Source organism: Podarcis gaigeae, assembly GCF_964106915.1.
Source record: "Podarcis gaigeae genome assembly, chromosome: 2".
NCBI lineage: Eukaryota > Metazoa > Chordata > Lepidosauria > Squamata > Lacertidae > Podarcis > Podarcis gaigeae.
Window position 1 is genome coordinate 32,426,985 of NC_139679.1, and position 17,367 is coordinate 32,444,351.

The following is a 17,367-nucleotide window of genomic DNA, read 5'->3' on the forward strand; positions in this document are numbered from 1 at the left end:
ATGGTATGGCTCAGTATGCCATCCAAACCAGGCTCATAATTTGTCTTACTCCAGTCAAATTACAACCTGTACACTTAGAACAAACCTTTGTTACAACTCTGTCTGGAGCAAGACAAAAGATAAGCCCAGTATCACACTGAGACAAACCATGGCTTAGCTCACAGCAGCAGGACCAGATGAATAGCAAAGCAGCCAGTGTTCAAAACTCTCATTGTTTTAGGCGCATTTTGCAACAGAAATTTCATTAGCGTGAGCAGTTTCTGAGCTCTGGGAGCAGTACTGCGCCTAAGATTTCAGTTTAAAACTGCAGAGTGGAAGGAAAGGAGCTTTTCTGCCTCCCCATTTCCAGCTACTCTCTGAAGACTGGAGAAGAGACCCTCTTATGAATATTAGGGGGTTGGGCAGGGGAAAATGTGAAAAATGAATGTAATATTTTAGCTGCAGTTCATTCATTTTCAGCTCTGTATTCTTGTTATAAAAAGAGTGCCTTGGCATTCCATTGTTGTGCCCAGAACCTAGATGCCATTTAGCTCATGGCTTTCCTATCTCAGTTTCTAACACTGAAAGCAGCAGCATGGTTTCTACAAGCTATGGGTTTGATTTAGTGCATTATGCGAACTGAGCCAAAGCAACTGAAAGTGGGCTACCTAAAAAAATAAATGCCACCTGTAGACCAAATATTGAGCCTCCATGGCTCAACCATGAAGTGGTAATGCAGTTCTTTAAATAAAACAGCTAGCTGATCCCATATTATCAACCTGGTGGGCTAATCCAGAAAGCAATTCTTTAGCCAGCATAAATGCAGTATCAAAATTACCTAGGGAGGGGGAAAGAACTGAATAAGGGGTGTCTGTCTATCGCTTGAATTTGAAGTATCTGCTATTTATAAATCTGGGGGTTTTGGAAGATCTATTTTTAGGAAGTGGGTCTTTGACTAATATCGCGACAAAGTGAGCTCAAGTACCACAATACTTGTTAAACCTCAGCTTCTTCGGCAGACAGGAGAAGAGAGATTGCGTGATATCTCAGTGTGCATCACCCACACAGAAGCCACAACATAGTGGCTTTTGCCAACAGCTCTTGATTCACTGGAAGGCCTGAGTCTATATTACTGTATTTCTGCATAGGCTGTGACTGAATCTGGGAAACTAGTTTTATTGTTAACATTCTGATGCAATGAACAATAAAGGCTTGAGGGTAACTTCCTTAAAGTAAGAAGGCTGGGTGTGAACATGTGGCCTGAGACTTTTGCTTTCCCTTGTTTTAACTGAGTCATGCTTACTGGATGCTACAAATAGTTTGAGTGTTCACCTTTTCCTCTTTCCCACAATTGCGTGGAAAACATCTCAGATCAAAGAGCAAGCTGCTTCTAAAAGAAATATAGTAATTGTCATTACAAAAAAGTGCTATTGAAAGCAAACGAAACCCTAGGAGTAAGATGCTAATTTACTCAAAACCCTGGCAGTAGTACCATCTATTCAACAAAACACAAAAATGACCTCATGTGGGTACATTTCCATATCCTGTGTTCCTGAAGATGATGAATAACCAAACGGTTGCTACATGACTGAAGTGTAGCATATACTTTCAGCACAAAACACAATCATATTTTTTAGCTGATTTATATAGCACCTTTTAGAAAACAACTGCCCCCTTTAACGTAGTGTACAAACTTGCATAAATTACAACCATTCAATTAAAACTACATTAAACTTCCTTAAAAGTGAAGAACAGCAGTAACATGATTCTCAGAGGTAAATATGTTTAACCCATGTAACAATTTTATCCCCCTGAAGACAAGGAGATGCATATAACCTAAATTTCTATATTGCCATATCCTTGTGTCTAGGGGGGCATAACATGGCTATAGACAATACAACCTAGAATTCTGTGATGAAATGCAAACCTTTTCAGACTAAATTGTACACATTTTAATAAATTACTTTAATTCAAATACTTTAACTTGCAAAATAAAGCTTTCATATGGTGTTAATATAGGGACGGGGTGGTGCTGTGGGTTAAACCACAGAGCCTAGGACTTGCTGATCAGAATGTTGGCAGTTTGAATCCCCGCAACGGGGTGAGCGCCCGTTGCTCGGTCCCTGCTCCTGCCAACCTAGCAATTAGAAAGCACGTCAAAGTGCAAGTAGATAAATAAGTACCGCTCCAGCGGGAAGGTAAACAGCGTTTCCATGCGCTGCTCTGGTTTGCCAGAAGTGGCTTAGTCATGCTGGCCACATGACCCAGAAGCTGCACGCCCGCTCCCTCGGCCAATAAAGCGAGATGAGTGCCACAACCCCAGAGTCGGTCACGACTGGACCTAATGGTCAGGGGTCCCTTTACCTTTATGGTGTTAAGAACAGTGTTAGAAAGCAAATAAGGTACTGTATGTTTAATTTGATTATTTAAAAAGAGAGAGAGAGAGAGAGAAGGCTGGGATAAAAGAGCTACCTGGAGTTAAGAAGTCTATACCCACACCTGTGCAATACTCAACCATTTTGTATTTTCTCCACACAACCAGGAGGACAAGACATTTACTTATTCCCATGAAAGCCACTGGAAACTGTGTTAGAGATACAGATTCTGCAGATATGCTGTACAGATTTCAAGGCCTCCTGGGCCTCCTTGTTCAACAGACCACACTTAATCTATCCAACCGCTTTTCTAGCTATTGATTATTTATGGAAATTGGCAACAAAATAATTACTTGGGAGCCATCCAAAGGTTTGGGAGAGGGGCCAAGAGAGGACAATTTCCAACAGAGAAATCATTGTTAATCGTTTAGGAATATATATTTTAAAAAGAAAAGATTTGTTTTGAGTACAGTATGCTTTACTGTACACAGATGAGCTGGCGTGAAGAGAAAAACTAGTCTAAGAACATCTGCTGAGAAAACAAAGAAATTATGCTAATCAAACATACTTCCTGTAACCCAAGCAGCAAGTAGTTTTTCCCAGATAATGCAAGACTCACCATAACCAAATGCTATTCAGAAGCTTTCCTTCTCATATGCTAAGAAAAACAGGAACTTGTTCATTGTATGCAAAGCATTTTGTACCATGCACACATTATGTTTTGTCCTCTAAGGAACCTGGCAAGTTAAGCCGCTGTTCCCATTATGCTGCTAAAATGGAGGATAACACACTGCAACATTTTGCATTTGGCCCAGGATTTCCAAATTCCACAGTCAAGCCTCTAGACCACAATACTAATTAGAAAAGTTTGACTGAATCTTGAAGATGCTAAAGCATTACAGAGATTCAAAAAACTATTACAAATGAAAACATGATGAAATGCTGGTGCATTTCATGGGCAATCAAAGAAAATTCAATCTTCTATTTTTCTTCTTCACCATCTAAATTTTGTGCTGACAAGTTTAGTTTCTTGAGAAGGGGCAATTGTACAAGAGACTGTGACTTTATTTCCAAGAATCTCTTTCATATCTGGCATATGTGCATTATTGTTTTAATTGTTAGACACCATGGGAACCCTTGGGGCTGGAGACCAGCATATAAATGCTTGCAGCATTTAATGCTGCATCTCCAAAGCAAACATCTACAGTCTTTGCTTGCTATGTGAATTCTGGGAAAGTTCTGTAATTCAATACCCTGGGCAAAAAGCACCTGCTTTATGTGAAAACACCGGCAGAAATTTGTTTCTCCTGACCCTGGCACCTGAGCAGAGCAGCAATAATCAGCAGGATGAGGTTAATATTTTCCTTGAGATTTCAGTTGTTTTTGTAGCTTTAAATCAGCATACATGATGTATGCACTCTTATTTATACATGGATGTTCCACATAGATTTGCTTTCTTACTGCTAGTAAAATGAAGGACAGGAACTTAAGGTAGGAGTCACATAATGAACCCTATCAGCACAAGCATGGTCTTCTGCTTAAACAACAGGGCTTTCTCCTCCCTCCCCCCTCCAAAATTGGCTCAGGGCAAGAGATCCCCCAGAACAAAGGGGGTGGGTTGAATCGTTCCATCTGACAAATTGATATGATTATGCCAACGGAACATTGAACATAGCACAGTTTTGAATTCCATCCTTAGCTTCTTTGTAGTCAATGTTTACTGAGTCAAAAGATATTACAAATTTTAACATGAACCTTAATGAACTTCAAATGGGTACAGTTGCTGGATTACAGGAATAGCATAGCATGCAATTTTTAAAAATACCAAGCCTTGATTACTTATAATATAAAATAATTTATTAATTGTACTCTGCCCATCTGACTGAGTTGCCCCAGCCACTCTGGATGGCTTCCAAGAGAAGGAAGAAATCTGTTGCTAACCCACGGGCAAAAAAAATCACATGTAGGAAAGCACATTCCAGGTAGTGTTACCATGTTTAAATGGCCATATCCATGTGATACTCATAAAGTGTGGATTGGCATCCACTACAGTTTCATCTCCATATACCTGAAGGAGTGTCTCCACATTCTTTTGCTGGTTCCCTCACTGGAGGTTACAGGAAACCAGGCAGAAGGCCGCCCAGCACTGTGGAATGCCCTGCCATCAGATGTCAGAGAGATAAACAATTATCTGAAGGCAGTCCTGTATCGGGAGGTTTTTCATGTCTGATATTTTGTTGTGTTGTTATATTTCCTCCTTGTGTTCACCTTCACAACCGTGTTTCTCTAACTTGGGTCTTCAGCTGTTGTTGGACTACAATTCCCATCATCCCTGACCACTGGTCCTGCTAGCTAGGGATGATCAGAGTTGTAGTTCAAACAACTGCTGGAGACCCAAGTTTGTGAAACATTGCTTTACTGTTTCATGTGACATGATGGGCATCTCATCCACGTGTATCCACTGTTATTTTTGTTCTCTATTTACCATCAACAGATAATGCTAGCCTTCCTAATTATGAAACAGTAAGTTGGATGCTTACTAATTCTCTCTATTGTTACGGGATTTTGAATTACTGTGACGGGATTTTGAATGCAGCCTTAGGCTAAGTAACACAGAGTTCCAGTAACTGTGCAAAAATGGCCCATGGGAGGGTACGTCACAGTGACACAACATTGCCCTCACTCGTCTCTGCAACTAGTCTCCAGTCACTTCATCGTGGGAAAGAGAATTCATGATAATGAGAGAGTTTAATTTCAGGAATGCGCTCCAAAGTCTCGTCAGTTTCATCACCTGCTCTTTGAAATCTTTGCAAACTATTCTGGGCTTCTTTGGGAGGCAGGGTAGGATATAAATCTAATAAAATTAATTATCAGAACATGGGCCAAATGTTGCACAGACAACCACTGCTGTTTTATACCAATCATTACACATAAAAACAATTAAAGATTCTTTATCAAATTTTATCACTTTTTATCAAAGCACAAGCTTTCAGGGACCCAAGCTCACTTCATCAGATGCATGAAGTCTTAGTTGGCAGTTACAGTATCTAAAGGAGAAGATTATTAAGTGAGAGTTGAATGGCAACAAGGTGCAAAAATTACAGTGACAATTAGAGCTTAAATATATGTTACACAGGAACATATTTTATATTCTGCAAGAGCAGATTGCTGATAATTGTTTGGACTACTGTATTCACACCTCTAGGCAGAGAACCATGAGCAAGAATCAGTCATAGACAGGACAGATATCCAACAAATGGATATGTATTGTGATAAAAATTCTTTGTTTCATTTTAACAAACAAGCAACGGCATTGAACTTATTGATGAATTGCAACTCAACAGTTTCACTTGTTTCAAGCTGCGGTCTTCCTTTGAAGTATCCATGTTCTAGAATGGACACTTTTAAGGTCAGTTACAGAATGTCCTGGGAGGCTGAAATGTTCTCACACTGATTTATTTCAGATGGCAACTTTCCTCAGGACACTCTGTAACTGACTTTAAGGTGGTCATTCTGGAACAGCAAAACTAAAGGCAATTGTTTAAAAGATATAAATGAGTGCACCTAGTGGACATATGAAAATGGGTATGGGTTTACCACACTGAAAAATACGGTAAATGGTGTTTAGAGATCAAAACTCAAGACTTGAGGAGTGTTTTGAGGGGGGGAGGGACAAACAAAATGTCTGACGAGCAATTCTAAAAAATGTAGTTGAAAAAATATATAACATTAGTTCTGAGAGAATTCCTGAAAATAGGAGCCAGGCACCAAAAACACACATGGCTCCATTATAGCATCCTGTTACTGCAAATCACCCTTAATGAAAAGCTCTGTGGAAGTTTTCACACCTAGTGTGACCCTATGTCATAGTCAGTCAGTCAAGTTTATTGCTTATAGCCAAAGGCTGCTGCAATGTAAGTCATTGTCTCATGGCCAAATGAGATGCCCCAGCCTGCTGTTTCCTCCATTAACCAGTAAAAAACAGTAGCATATCACTCCCACAGAATATATTCTCTCACAAATATATGTTAATCATATATTATTAACCTTATCAATTTGATAACCCATGTTTGGAGCAACTGTATAACTATATAAGCTCTTTTCAAGAATTCTGCAAATTACAATAGGGTGGGGGGGAGGTTCTAACAAGAAAAAGCACACTAGTTACAATCTCCTCCATACTACTTCTTATTGCCTCCCATAGTTCTTGAAAAGGGCAAATAGCCTTGACATTCCTTAGGATCTATTATGATATGTTATGTATCATCTTACCCTGTGCTTTTGTTCAAGGCGGGTCGGGGCTGCTGATTCTTCTAGATCTGTCAACAGCCTTCGACATGGTCGATCACGAACTCCTGGACCACCACCTTGCCGACGTGGGGATCCAGGGTACAGTCCTTCAATGGCTGCGCTCGTTTCTCTCTGGTCGGGGACAGAGGGTGGTGCTCGGGGGGGGGGAATTGTCATCGCGCCACTCCTTGGTGTGTGGAGTGCCTCAGGGTGCGATTCTCTCCCTGATGCTTTTTAACATCTTTATGCGCCCCCTCGCCCAGCTTGTCCGGAGTTTTGGGCTGGGTTGCCATCAGTATGCTGATGACACCCAACTCTATCTGTTGATGGATGGCCATCCTGACTCGGCCCCAGACACACTGGCGAGATGTCTGGAAGCTGTGGCTGGATGGTTACGTGGGAGCCGGTTGAAGTTAAATCCTTCGAAGACAGAGGTCCTCTGGCTGGGGCGGGACGATATGGGATTGAGGGGGCAACTCCCATCTCTTGCGGGGGTGCAATTAGTGCCAGCACCGTCCGTTAAGAGTTTGGGTGTAATCTTTGATACCTCCCTCTCTATGGAGGCGCAGATTACAGCTATAACAAAGGCAGCATTTTTTCATCTCCGCCAAGCTAAGCAGTTGGCCCCTTATCTCTCTCGCCCCGACCTAGCCACTGTGATCCATGCGACGGTCACCTCCAGACTGGATTATTGTAACTCGCTCTACGTAGGGCTGCCCTTCAGACTGACCCAGAAACTCCAGCGGGTGCAGAATGCTGCGGCGAGACTCCTTATGGGGTCTTCGCTGCGAGATCACATTCATCCGATACTATACCAGCTGCACTGGCTCCCGGTGGAGTACAGGATCAGGTTTAAGGTGCTGGTTTTAACCTTTAAAGCCCTATACGGGCTAGGACCCTCGTACCTACGGGACCGCCTCTCCTGGTATGCCCCACAGAGAAACCTATGGTCTGCAAATAATAACATCCTCAAGGTCCCAGGCCTCAGAGAGGTTAGGCTGGCCTCAACTAGAGCCAGGGCCTTCTCGGCTGCGGCTCCTATCTGGTGGAACGCTCTGTCACAAGAGACTAGGGCCCTGCGGGACCTGACATCCTTCCGCAGGGCCTGCAAGACAGAGTTGTTCCACCAGGCCTTTGGTCAGGGCGCAGCCTGACTCCCTCCTCTGGCAACCTGCACAGAATCTTGCTTAATCGGTTGCCATTAATTTGATTTTAATTAACTTTTATAATGAAATATTTTTAGAATGTGTGATTATTTGATTGTTTGATTATTGTTAGCCGCCCTGAGCCCAGCTTCGGCTGGGGAGGGAGGGATATAAATAAAATTTATTATTATTATTATTATTATTATTATTATTATTATTATTATTATTAATAAAAAATGTTTAGGGGTACTCTCATTTTCTCAAGAAAATCAGCATTTTATAGTCCAAATCGAGGGAAATAAATACAGTAAATGGACAAAAGTATAAAGATGTTTAGGTGTACGCGTACCCCTGCGTACCCCCCCCCCCCCAGAAAAAAGCACTGATTTTACCTGAAAATGAACATGTAAGAGAAATCCAGAGTTGAATTTAGCCACAGATCAGGGGAAACTGTTTCTAGTTAGTTACAGGATGCTAGTAAATTTGACATATGAAAGAGAGCAACCGATACCAGAGATGCAAAACAGAGAAAACGTTGATTCACAAGCATTACTATTTTGGTTGCCCCAAACTGTCTGAAACAGATAAAGGTAAGTTTCTGGTATATTGTTAAGTAAATGAGTGAAGAGTGGGTTGATAGTAATGAACATGCCAAAAATGATGTCTCATTCTTCCAAAGTAAATTCTTGAGAGAAGTTATGTCATAGCACCAAATTCATTATTTCACACTGAACCCATTACATCTGCAGCTGACAGTTATGTGAAGTTTGAGAGCATTACTATATTTTTATTATTTATATAGGCTTTTGCACAGAAACAAAAAAAGCAGCCAAACTTCCGCAGTAACCTAACAACCAAATGAGCACTCCAGCTGTGCTTCTCCAGTCCTTCACTTTTGCATTTTTAAGGTTTACGAAGAAAATAAAAAGCCTGCTGCCAGATGGCTACAGAAACAGCAGAAAGCCCGAGGGGACCTTTCCAAATAGCTGACATAAAAAAAGATTGCAGTACAAGAAGAAAATCATAAAACAAGTGGAGAATAAGCTGCCTTGGGACATAAATATAGTTGCAACGCTAACATGTCAAAAATGAGCAAAATAAGCACTGGATTCATTGATCAAGAAAAGTCAAATAAACATGGCTACTTACATGCAGGAGCAAGGTTTAATTTTGCAGCCCAACTCTGAAACTAATGCCAATCAATCTCAAAAATCACTTCTTTTTTATTAAATATTTATTAACTTTCAAAAAAAAAAGGTTATAAGGATTTGATGACAATATAGTTATATACAATTATAAATCAAAACCAGTAGTTCTATGTAGCCAGTCACACACACACACACACACACACACACACACACACACACACACACACACTGTAGCCCCTGCCTTAAATCTCCCTCCAACCACACCTCACACAATCTTTCAGCCCTTACTGATGGACCTTTGTCATAGCCAGAAGATGGTAAATCAGCCACTCACACCTTGTATTACTGCTAAACCCTTTTTTGCCAATAAGCAGAGACACCTCCCAGCTCCATGCGCTATTCAAAGCATGTGTCTGTAGTCAGAGACATTACCAAGATCCTGAAACTTGGAAATGTGAGTCGCTGGAGCTCACAGTGCTTGCCTCAAATACAAGGAGTATATTTTTACCCTTAAACCCTCCTCAAGTTCAAACTATACTCCAACCCAGAGACAATGTCCTAGTCTACTACCCAGCCATTCCCCATCTAAGCAGAAGTTATTCCCTTCTTCTTTCACCAGGCAAAATTACCTGTGGGAAAGGTAGTTTTCCCAAAGGCTACCACAGTACAGTATCAGTAGTTCATTGAGAAAACTACATATCTGGAGAGCTGAAACAGCAAGGAAAATGCTATTCTTACTGTTTCTTCCCAGCTTGCCACCAGCACCACAGCATTAGCTAGTTGAGGAGGGAGAGAAGAGAGAGTGGCAGAAGAGTATTTGGTGATATCAGAAATACGCCAAACCATTTCCCAATGGGGGCAGAAAAATATAGCTTCACTTATTTCCAAGTCAATTCAAGTGTGATAGGCAGCTTGCCAAGTGCTACAATATCAAAATGGATGTTGGGCTAGATCAGGGGTAGGCAACCTAAGGCCCGTGGGCCGGATGAAGCCCAATCGCCTTCTAATTCTGGCCCACGTACGGTCCGGGAATCAGCGTGTTTTTACATGAGTAGAATGTGTCATTTTATTTAAAATGCATCTCTGGGTTATTTGTGGGACATAGGAATTCATTCATTTATTTATTTTTTCAAAATATAGTCCAGCCTACCACATTGTCTGAGGGACGGTGGACCAGCCCATGGCTGAGAAAGGTTGCTGACCCCTAGGCTTGATGCATCAATAGTCTGATTCAATAAAAGGAAACTCTTTGTCAATGTCAGAATCTTTCACAGCTGTATAACAAGGTTGTTCATAATAAAAGCTTTTCAAATAGAAAGCGCATTTTACCAAATCATCACCACATTATATGCAAAAAGAGGTAACCTAGTCCTTGGATGAGGAAGATCTGGAGAAGCTTGAACAAGAACAAAAATTACCATACAGGGAAAAGAATTAAGCCAACAATAAACTCCTGAGCTTTTAGGAATCACGGAATGCTATTTCCAAGAAGCATCACATTCAAAGTAAACAGCTTTAGTACAGGAAAAATCTTGGTTTCTGTAGCGTTTCCACACAAGAATGAAACATGTAAGGCTGTTAATACCAAATTCACGAAAAGAAAGAATGTCTGGTGAGGTACACGGGATCTTTTTAAAAAGCAGATTGCATGAATTTTACTCCTCTTTACTCTGTACAGTTTCAACAGTATGCCCATGATGGTTAATTTCATGAAGACAATGTATTAAGCAAAGCAGTAAAGTATGAGCAAGTTCCCCAGTCATACACATAATGAAAACATGTCCAGACACATGCCAGGATTTCAAAACATTCATGCACCAATGATGTATATCATGTTTCTCACAAACATAATACAATACATAATTCAAGGAGGCAATGCAGTCTTCTCCAGACTACCTGCTTATTAAGCATTCATTCTGACTTGCTAGCAGGGAGGTCTGACAAGTTTTATCCCACACTTTCCATTGCATTTCCTCATCACATTTCTTATCACAAGGATATGACTTTTTCTGGATGTCAATTTATTGCACAAGACCTCCCAATCAAATACAGTGGTACCCTGATCTACGAACAGCCTAGTTAACGAACTACTTGGAATACGAACACTTCTAACCCGGAAATGAGGGCTGGGGAGAGGCAGTGACATTCCTGTTCAGCACGGCCTTCCCTCGCTCAGCACCAGGAAGCGGAGAAGGGGGCTGTTGATGCTGCAGGGGGCCATTGATGCTCCCGGGTTAGAAGACGGAGGGAGAGAGAGGAACAAGAGATGCCAGCTGCCATGCGCCAAAGCGCACTTTGGAGACCCCTGTTGGGACTTGGGAGATGGATGTGCGGTGGCGAGGGTGTTTATCTGGGCAAGGCAGGGGGGGCGTCACTTGTTCTTAGGATCCTGTGGTGGAGATGGGAGGGTGCAGGGAGGGGAGTCCATGGCGGCAAGCCCAATCCAGGTTGAGTTTCCTTTCGCTTTGCGCATGCCTCGCCTTCGGCCTCCTTCTCCTTCGGCCTCCTTGGGGACCTCCTCACGAATCGGCCCGGCAGCTCCATCACGAATCGGCCCGGCAGCTCCACTGAAAGCACTGTTGCCGACGCGGACCAGCAGCGGCTCCCCAGGGTTTTGGGTAAGGAAGAGGCTCCCTCTTCCACCCCCACCAGCCCTTCCTGAGGTGCCGTCCTCCAGAACAAGATGCCAGTCCTCAAGGATCTGGGCTAAAGGTGGAAGCAGAGATGGGGGGCATTGATCCTGAGATGCTGGTGGCAGGGGGGCCCAGAGCCAGGGAGCAGCAGCGACATTCCTGCTCGGCATGGCCTTTCCTCGCTCAGTACCAAGAAGCCACTGCCATCGCTGCAGCATCCACCAGCCCCTTCTCCGCTTCCTGGTCTGGAATGGTCCAGCAATGGTCTGGAAGCTTCCTGAATTTGGTCTGGAAGCTTCCTGAATTTTAGCAAAAGGAAACTAATTTATACTGAAGTGCTGAAACTGTAGCCTTATCACAAGATGCTTCAAACACAACCACCTGAATTCCAAAGTTGTCCTTTCAGCCCCATGTTTGGGGGGGGGGGGGCAGGAAGAGTTGATAACAGCTGCAAACCTTTACATGAAAAACTGCTGTGTGCACACCTGTGTTTCTTACAGCAAACGCACACACACACATTAAGAAACTGCAGTCTAATTAGGGTTCCCAGACACTCTTAGTTAAAGATGCACATATGTTCCGTACATTTTATGCATTTGCTGTTGTTAACACTAGCGCAACACTACTGCAACTCCTATCTGCAGCACAAATGTTGCCATATGATGCGAAAAGGCTCCACTTGGCATGAACACAAGAGCTTCCATTTTGAGGACTGCAGGAGAAACATGAGTTAAAATGACCTCCAGCTCAATCCTTTTTTTAAACATTAGCTGAACCAGGCTTTAAATCGTCCCCTAGGGTTTTTGGAATGCTGTGGTTTTTACCTTCTGCTCCTCTTAAGTTGCTCTGATTGCTTTGTTGTGTTTACTGCTAGCCACGCTGCAAATCTCTAAGTACAGCAGGAGGTACACATTTCCACCAAATAAAAATACAGTGGCACCTTGGGTTACATACGCTTCAGGTTACATATGCTTCAGGTTACAGACTCCGCTAACCCAGAAATAGTACCTCAGGTTAAGAACTTTGCTTCAGGTTGAGAACAGAAATTGTGCTCCGGTGGTGCAGCAGCAGTAGGAGGCCCCATTAGCTAAAATGGTGCTTCTGGTTAAGAACAGTTTCAGGTTAAGAACAGACCTCCAGAACGAATTAAGTTCTTAACCAGAGGTACCACTGTATAAGCCGACGAGTTTCTCTTTGGCCGACAGTACCTTATTTTTTTCTCCCTTCCTACAGAAATACACGCAGGTACAACTGGCCCTCCCTATACCCACTTTAGAGGGTACCCCAGACTTTACTCTCAAGGACTATCCCCTATCATTCAGTCTCCCCCTCCCACACACGCCAAAATGCACTTAAGCACGACGCCGACACAACCTTAGCGACAGTTACTTTCCACTAGGAAGGCGCCCAGCCCAAGATAGTCTCTGAATCTCTTAAGCGCGAGCCCTCCCTGGAAAAAAATGCAGGAGCCGCCGCAAGTGAAAAACCGGCCCGCCGGCCACCCTCCCTCACCTGCGTGCACGGCGCTCCCGGCCCCGGGTCAGGCGGTCCGACAGCCGGCCGAACAGAGCAGCCAAGGCAGGTCTCCCCCGGGGCAAATAATCTAGCAGCCGCCGCCATAGCACGGGAGCCTCAGCCACCACAGCCGCCGCCATGGAAACCCGACTGCTTCCGCTTCCGGGTGAGCGCTCCGCAGACCCTCTACCACTTCCGCTTCCTGTCATAGAGCTGGGAGGCCGCTTCCTCTCTGCGAAAGTCCACCGCCGTTGCCAAGGGGACGGGGGGGGCGCAACTTTCCCCCGGCACCTGAGGGCAGATAGGGTGGGATTTTAGGGAAAATACAGACTAGGAAAGTCTCAAGACCACCCCCCTGGGCACTCTTCCGCTTTGTAGTGCACCACTCCCGCCGCCGTGGTCTTGTTCGCAAAGCCACAGAATAAAGCGGAATATTATTATTATTATTATTATTATTATTATTATTATTATTATTATTATTATTATTAATAATAATTCTAGGTGGTGTTTATCCAAAGGCTGCAGTTCTGTACTGGCTAACGTGAGAGCAAGGGCTCATAAGTCCCACTGAACTTAGTAGACCTCGCCTCCAAAAAAGTGTGCTGTAAGCGTATACGCTTGCAAATTTTCCCTACTCCCCGTGTACACGGGATTGTAACCGGCTAAATCCCTGTAACTTAAAATCCTCGTGCGAGCGCTGTACTCGCCTGGCGCCTGAATTGGAAACCCTTGTTCAGCGACCACTGTCTTCCCTGACCGCAAAGCTCACGAGATCTATCATGCCTTCCGCCACCCTGCAAGCAGCTGCTACGGTCTTCTGTGCATCCCCACATCACATGTGAATTTATCCGCAGAAAACAAATGGGCAGGAGTCTTTTGCAACATGTAACAAACTAAAAAAAAGTTTACCAAACTCATGCTCATCAGACATGGAAGTTTGCTCAGCTGGCTTCATCAGTTTCAAAAGTGTTTTTTCCTGCTGTTTTGTTTCTAAATAAAAAAAGTAAAAGAATTTCCAGCTGACTGTTGAAATGTTTATTAGTTTGTATTATGCTTTGACGGAGTATTTATATAATACTGCACAGTTTGCTTTCTTTGGGGTGGTATTTATTTTTGCAGTTATCTGAAGTACTGTATATGAGCAGGGCGGGCTTTAAAATCTCCTCAGGAGGCCTTTCTTTCAGTCCTGCCACCTACATAGGTAGATTTGGTGATGACAAAAAGGCCTTCCTGGTGGCTGCTCACAGACTGTGGAACCCCCTTCAGCAGGACGCTGGGCTGGTCCCCTTTCTGCTTTCCTTTCATCAACAGGCAGACCTGTTCCAACAGGCCTTTGGCCATTAACTGGCTGTTGAGACAGGGTCTTCTAAGGGTGGGTGGTGGTGTTTTGTGTGTGCACATGTGCACTTTTTAATGGTTTTGAGTGTTTTTACTGCTGTTTTTAATAGCGATAGTTCTTTATTTTTATATTTGTGTATTTTTAGTTGTATGTTTTCATTTATGCTGTGACCTACCTCTGGTCCTGCACAGGGAAAAAGGCAGGTTATCATAAAAAAAAATACTGGTTCTGCTTTGTGTATTTTCCTTGTATTTTTGTTTCTTTCTGCAGATGTAAAAACTAACATACTTGTTCTAACATGTTCTGACTACTATTCATTTGCATTAGAAAAAAGAAACCAAAGTCAAGCACTTTTCTGATCACATGTATGACCCGATCCTGTACATTTGGTCATTCCCACCGAATTCCGTTGAGCTTACTCCCAAGTAACTGTGCATAGCATCACCGCCTTAAAAGAACAGTTTGTGTGTTGTGTCTTTAAAAGTATGTGCATGCTTCCAAATGTTAGACAGAATTAATAGAACTGAAAGTAATGGAGGGAGGATTACTCAATAGCAAATAATTAGGTTCAGGTCAGGACTGGTTGGCATTAAATGTTAGGAGTGAAATCAGGTTAGGATTATTGTATCACAGTCCAGAAAACCTACCTGTTTCTAAAGGAGATGGAGCGTGTTAGACACAGGCAGAATCTCGGTACAGTTGCCATTGTTTTGGACTACGCTGTAGCTGCTGTTTTCACAGTAATTTGAACTAATCTGCTGCTGCCACAGTTCTGTTAAGGGGTAGAAGCAAACTAAGCCATTTTCCCCCTGTTGATTTGGCAAATCCAGTGAAGTGATAATAGCATAGAGAAGGTGCATTTTGAAGGAAACGGTAACAAGGGCCCTACTGCAGGTTTCTGATACTTTTTCTTGCTAGTTATTCAAATGTTCTAGTCCTCACTAGAACTTATATTGTTTGCCTTCCCTTGATGAAAATGCTATATGAACTACCCTGACATCTACAGATGAAGGGCAGTACACACATTTAATAAATAATAATAAAATACGTCAGGAGCAAGAAACCTTTACTTCCTATCAGCCTTGACTATTGGCTACGCCAGCTGGGGTTGATGAAAAACATAGTTCAGCAACATCTGGAAGGCCAAAGGTTTGCCACCCCTGCTATAGAGACTAAATTGTAAATCAAGCGACTTGCTTTTTCATAATTAGTTTGCTTACCAGACAAAATCCCTGCTGTGATCGATAGAGCGCTCAGCATGTAAATGTAACTCAATAGGTTCTTGCCAGAAGAGCAATATCCTAAGATAAGCAGTGCATACTAGCAGTGCTAGATGCTAAGATGAACAATGGTGAACTACAAGAAACAATGTAAGGAAGTTGTGGTCAAGATACAACATTTTCCCCAGCACAATGTATTCAGTGCAAGAGAAGCCAGGGGGGAAATGGGGGTGTACGTCTCAATGGAACTTCACCTGTTAGTGCTACCAAATAAGGAAACACTTAAGTTGCCTTGGGAATAGGCTAAAACTAATTAATATTCTTGCATAACCAAAAGTCACTCTAACCCTATGCATGCTTCCTAAAATGTTAAGTTCCATTGTGTTAAGAGTGAGCTCAGGATCACCATATAGAATTACATGTGTGAGATGGAAAAATGATTGCTTAACTCCATATAAGGACACACTGAAATATTTTTGTACTTCATGGCAGCTTGAATTTCTATTTATCTTGAAAAAGGTTCAGTAGTTATTTACAGAACCCCAGCTGCCTTCCCAGCATAAAGCAACAGAAAACCTTTTACTTTCAGAAAGGGAGGGGGTTTCATCCACAATCCCTGGCAACTATATTTGCAATGTACTTATCTCCAAATAACTTCTCAAATAAATTAGGAGAGCAGGGAATTTTCTTAGTGCACAAGTCAAGGCGCTGAAACCAGATCTTGCTCCACTCGCCACACTCAGCTTCTGAACTCATTGCTATGGTGTCTGTGCCTCCTGTTTGATCCAAGAAAGACAGGAAATCCTGCCTTAGGGCTGTAATGGCCAGAATGTCTGTGATTCACCCCTAAGGCAAAACCATCAAAAATAATTGTCTGAAAGACATGCCATTCCCAGATGCTCTTGGCTTCTCAAAAGATCTGAGATCTCTGTCTAGTGTATGCCCATGGGCATTTGACCAAAACCAATGGCATTCATTTTAAAAGATCACAGCACAGTTGAACTTCTTGTATTTTTTCCCATTGTGGCTTTCACATCTGGCAGCTGCTGGGCACTAAAATACATTGAGGGGAGCTCTTTCCACAGTGGCCTTGTGGCTGTTGCAGGCAACAAACTGAACCACTAAGGACTGTGCAAGAAAGTTCACTCTATTTCTCCGGAGTATTGTTGCAGTCCTCCCCAATTTCTGAGCAGTGCAAGATTCCAGGGGGTCCAGGCACTTACCCAGAGTTCCGTTTCCTTGGAATGAGGGGCAGAGGAGACTGTGGTGCCTTTCGGATATATGATTTATTTACATATACAATGGTACCTTAGTAGTCAAACGGCTTAGCTCCCGAACAAATCAGCTCTGAAACGCCGCAAACCTGGAAGTAAGTGTTCTGGTTTGCAGATGTTTTTCGGAAGCCAAACATTCGATGCGGCTTCCCCAACTTCCAATTCAGTGCAGGAAGTTCCTTCTTGGTGGTGGTGCCCTCCCTGTGGAATGCCCTCCCACCAGATGTCAAAGAGAACAACAACTACCAGACTTTTAGAAGACATCTGAAGGCAGCCCTGTTTAGGGAAGCTTTTAATGTTTAATGTAGTGAAGTATTTTAATATTTTTTTGGAAGCCGCCCAGAGTGGCTGGGGAAGCCCAGCCAGATGGGCGGGGTACAAATAATAAATTATTATATTATTATTATGGAAGCCGCACCTTGGTTTTTGAACCGTTTTGGGAGTCGAAC

General features: G+C 42.9%; 1 protein-coding gene across 3 annotated transcripts in view; it reads right to left on the bottom strand.

Moving 5' to 3' along the window:
* Positions 1 to 17,367, bottom strand: part of PGS1 (phosphatidylglycerophosphate synthase 1) — a 131,903-nt gene that overhangs the window by 27,162 nt on the left and 87,374 nt on the right. For 2 of the 3 annotated variants that reach the window (XM_083727578.1, XM_083727579.1), the window contains exon 1: positions 13,083 to 13,267. The exons of the other annotated variant lie outside the window; for it this stretch is intronic. In XM_083727578.1, the coding sequence (XP_083583704.1) occupies positions 13,083 to 13,225 (143 nt within the window). In that variant the 5' untranslated portion in view covers positions 13,226 to 13,267. Of the gene's footprint in view, positions 1 to 13,082; positions 13,268 to 17,367 lie in introns of those variants that run through there. 3 annotated transcript variants of the gene reach the window in all.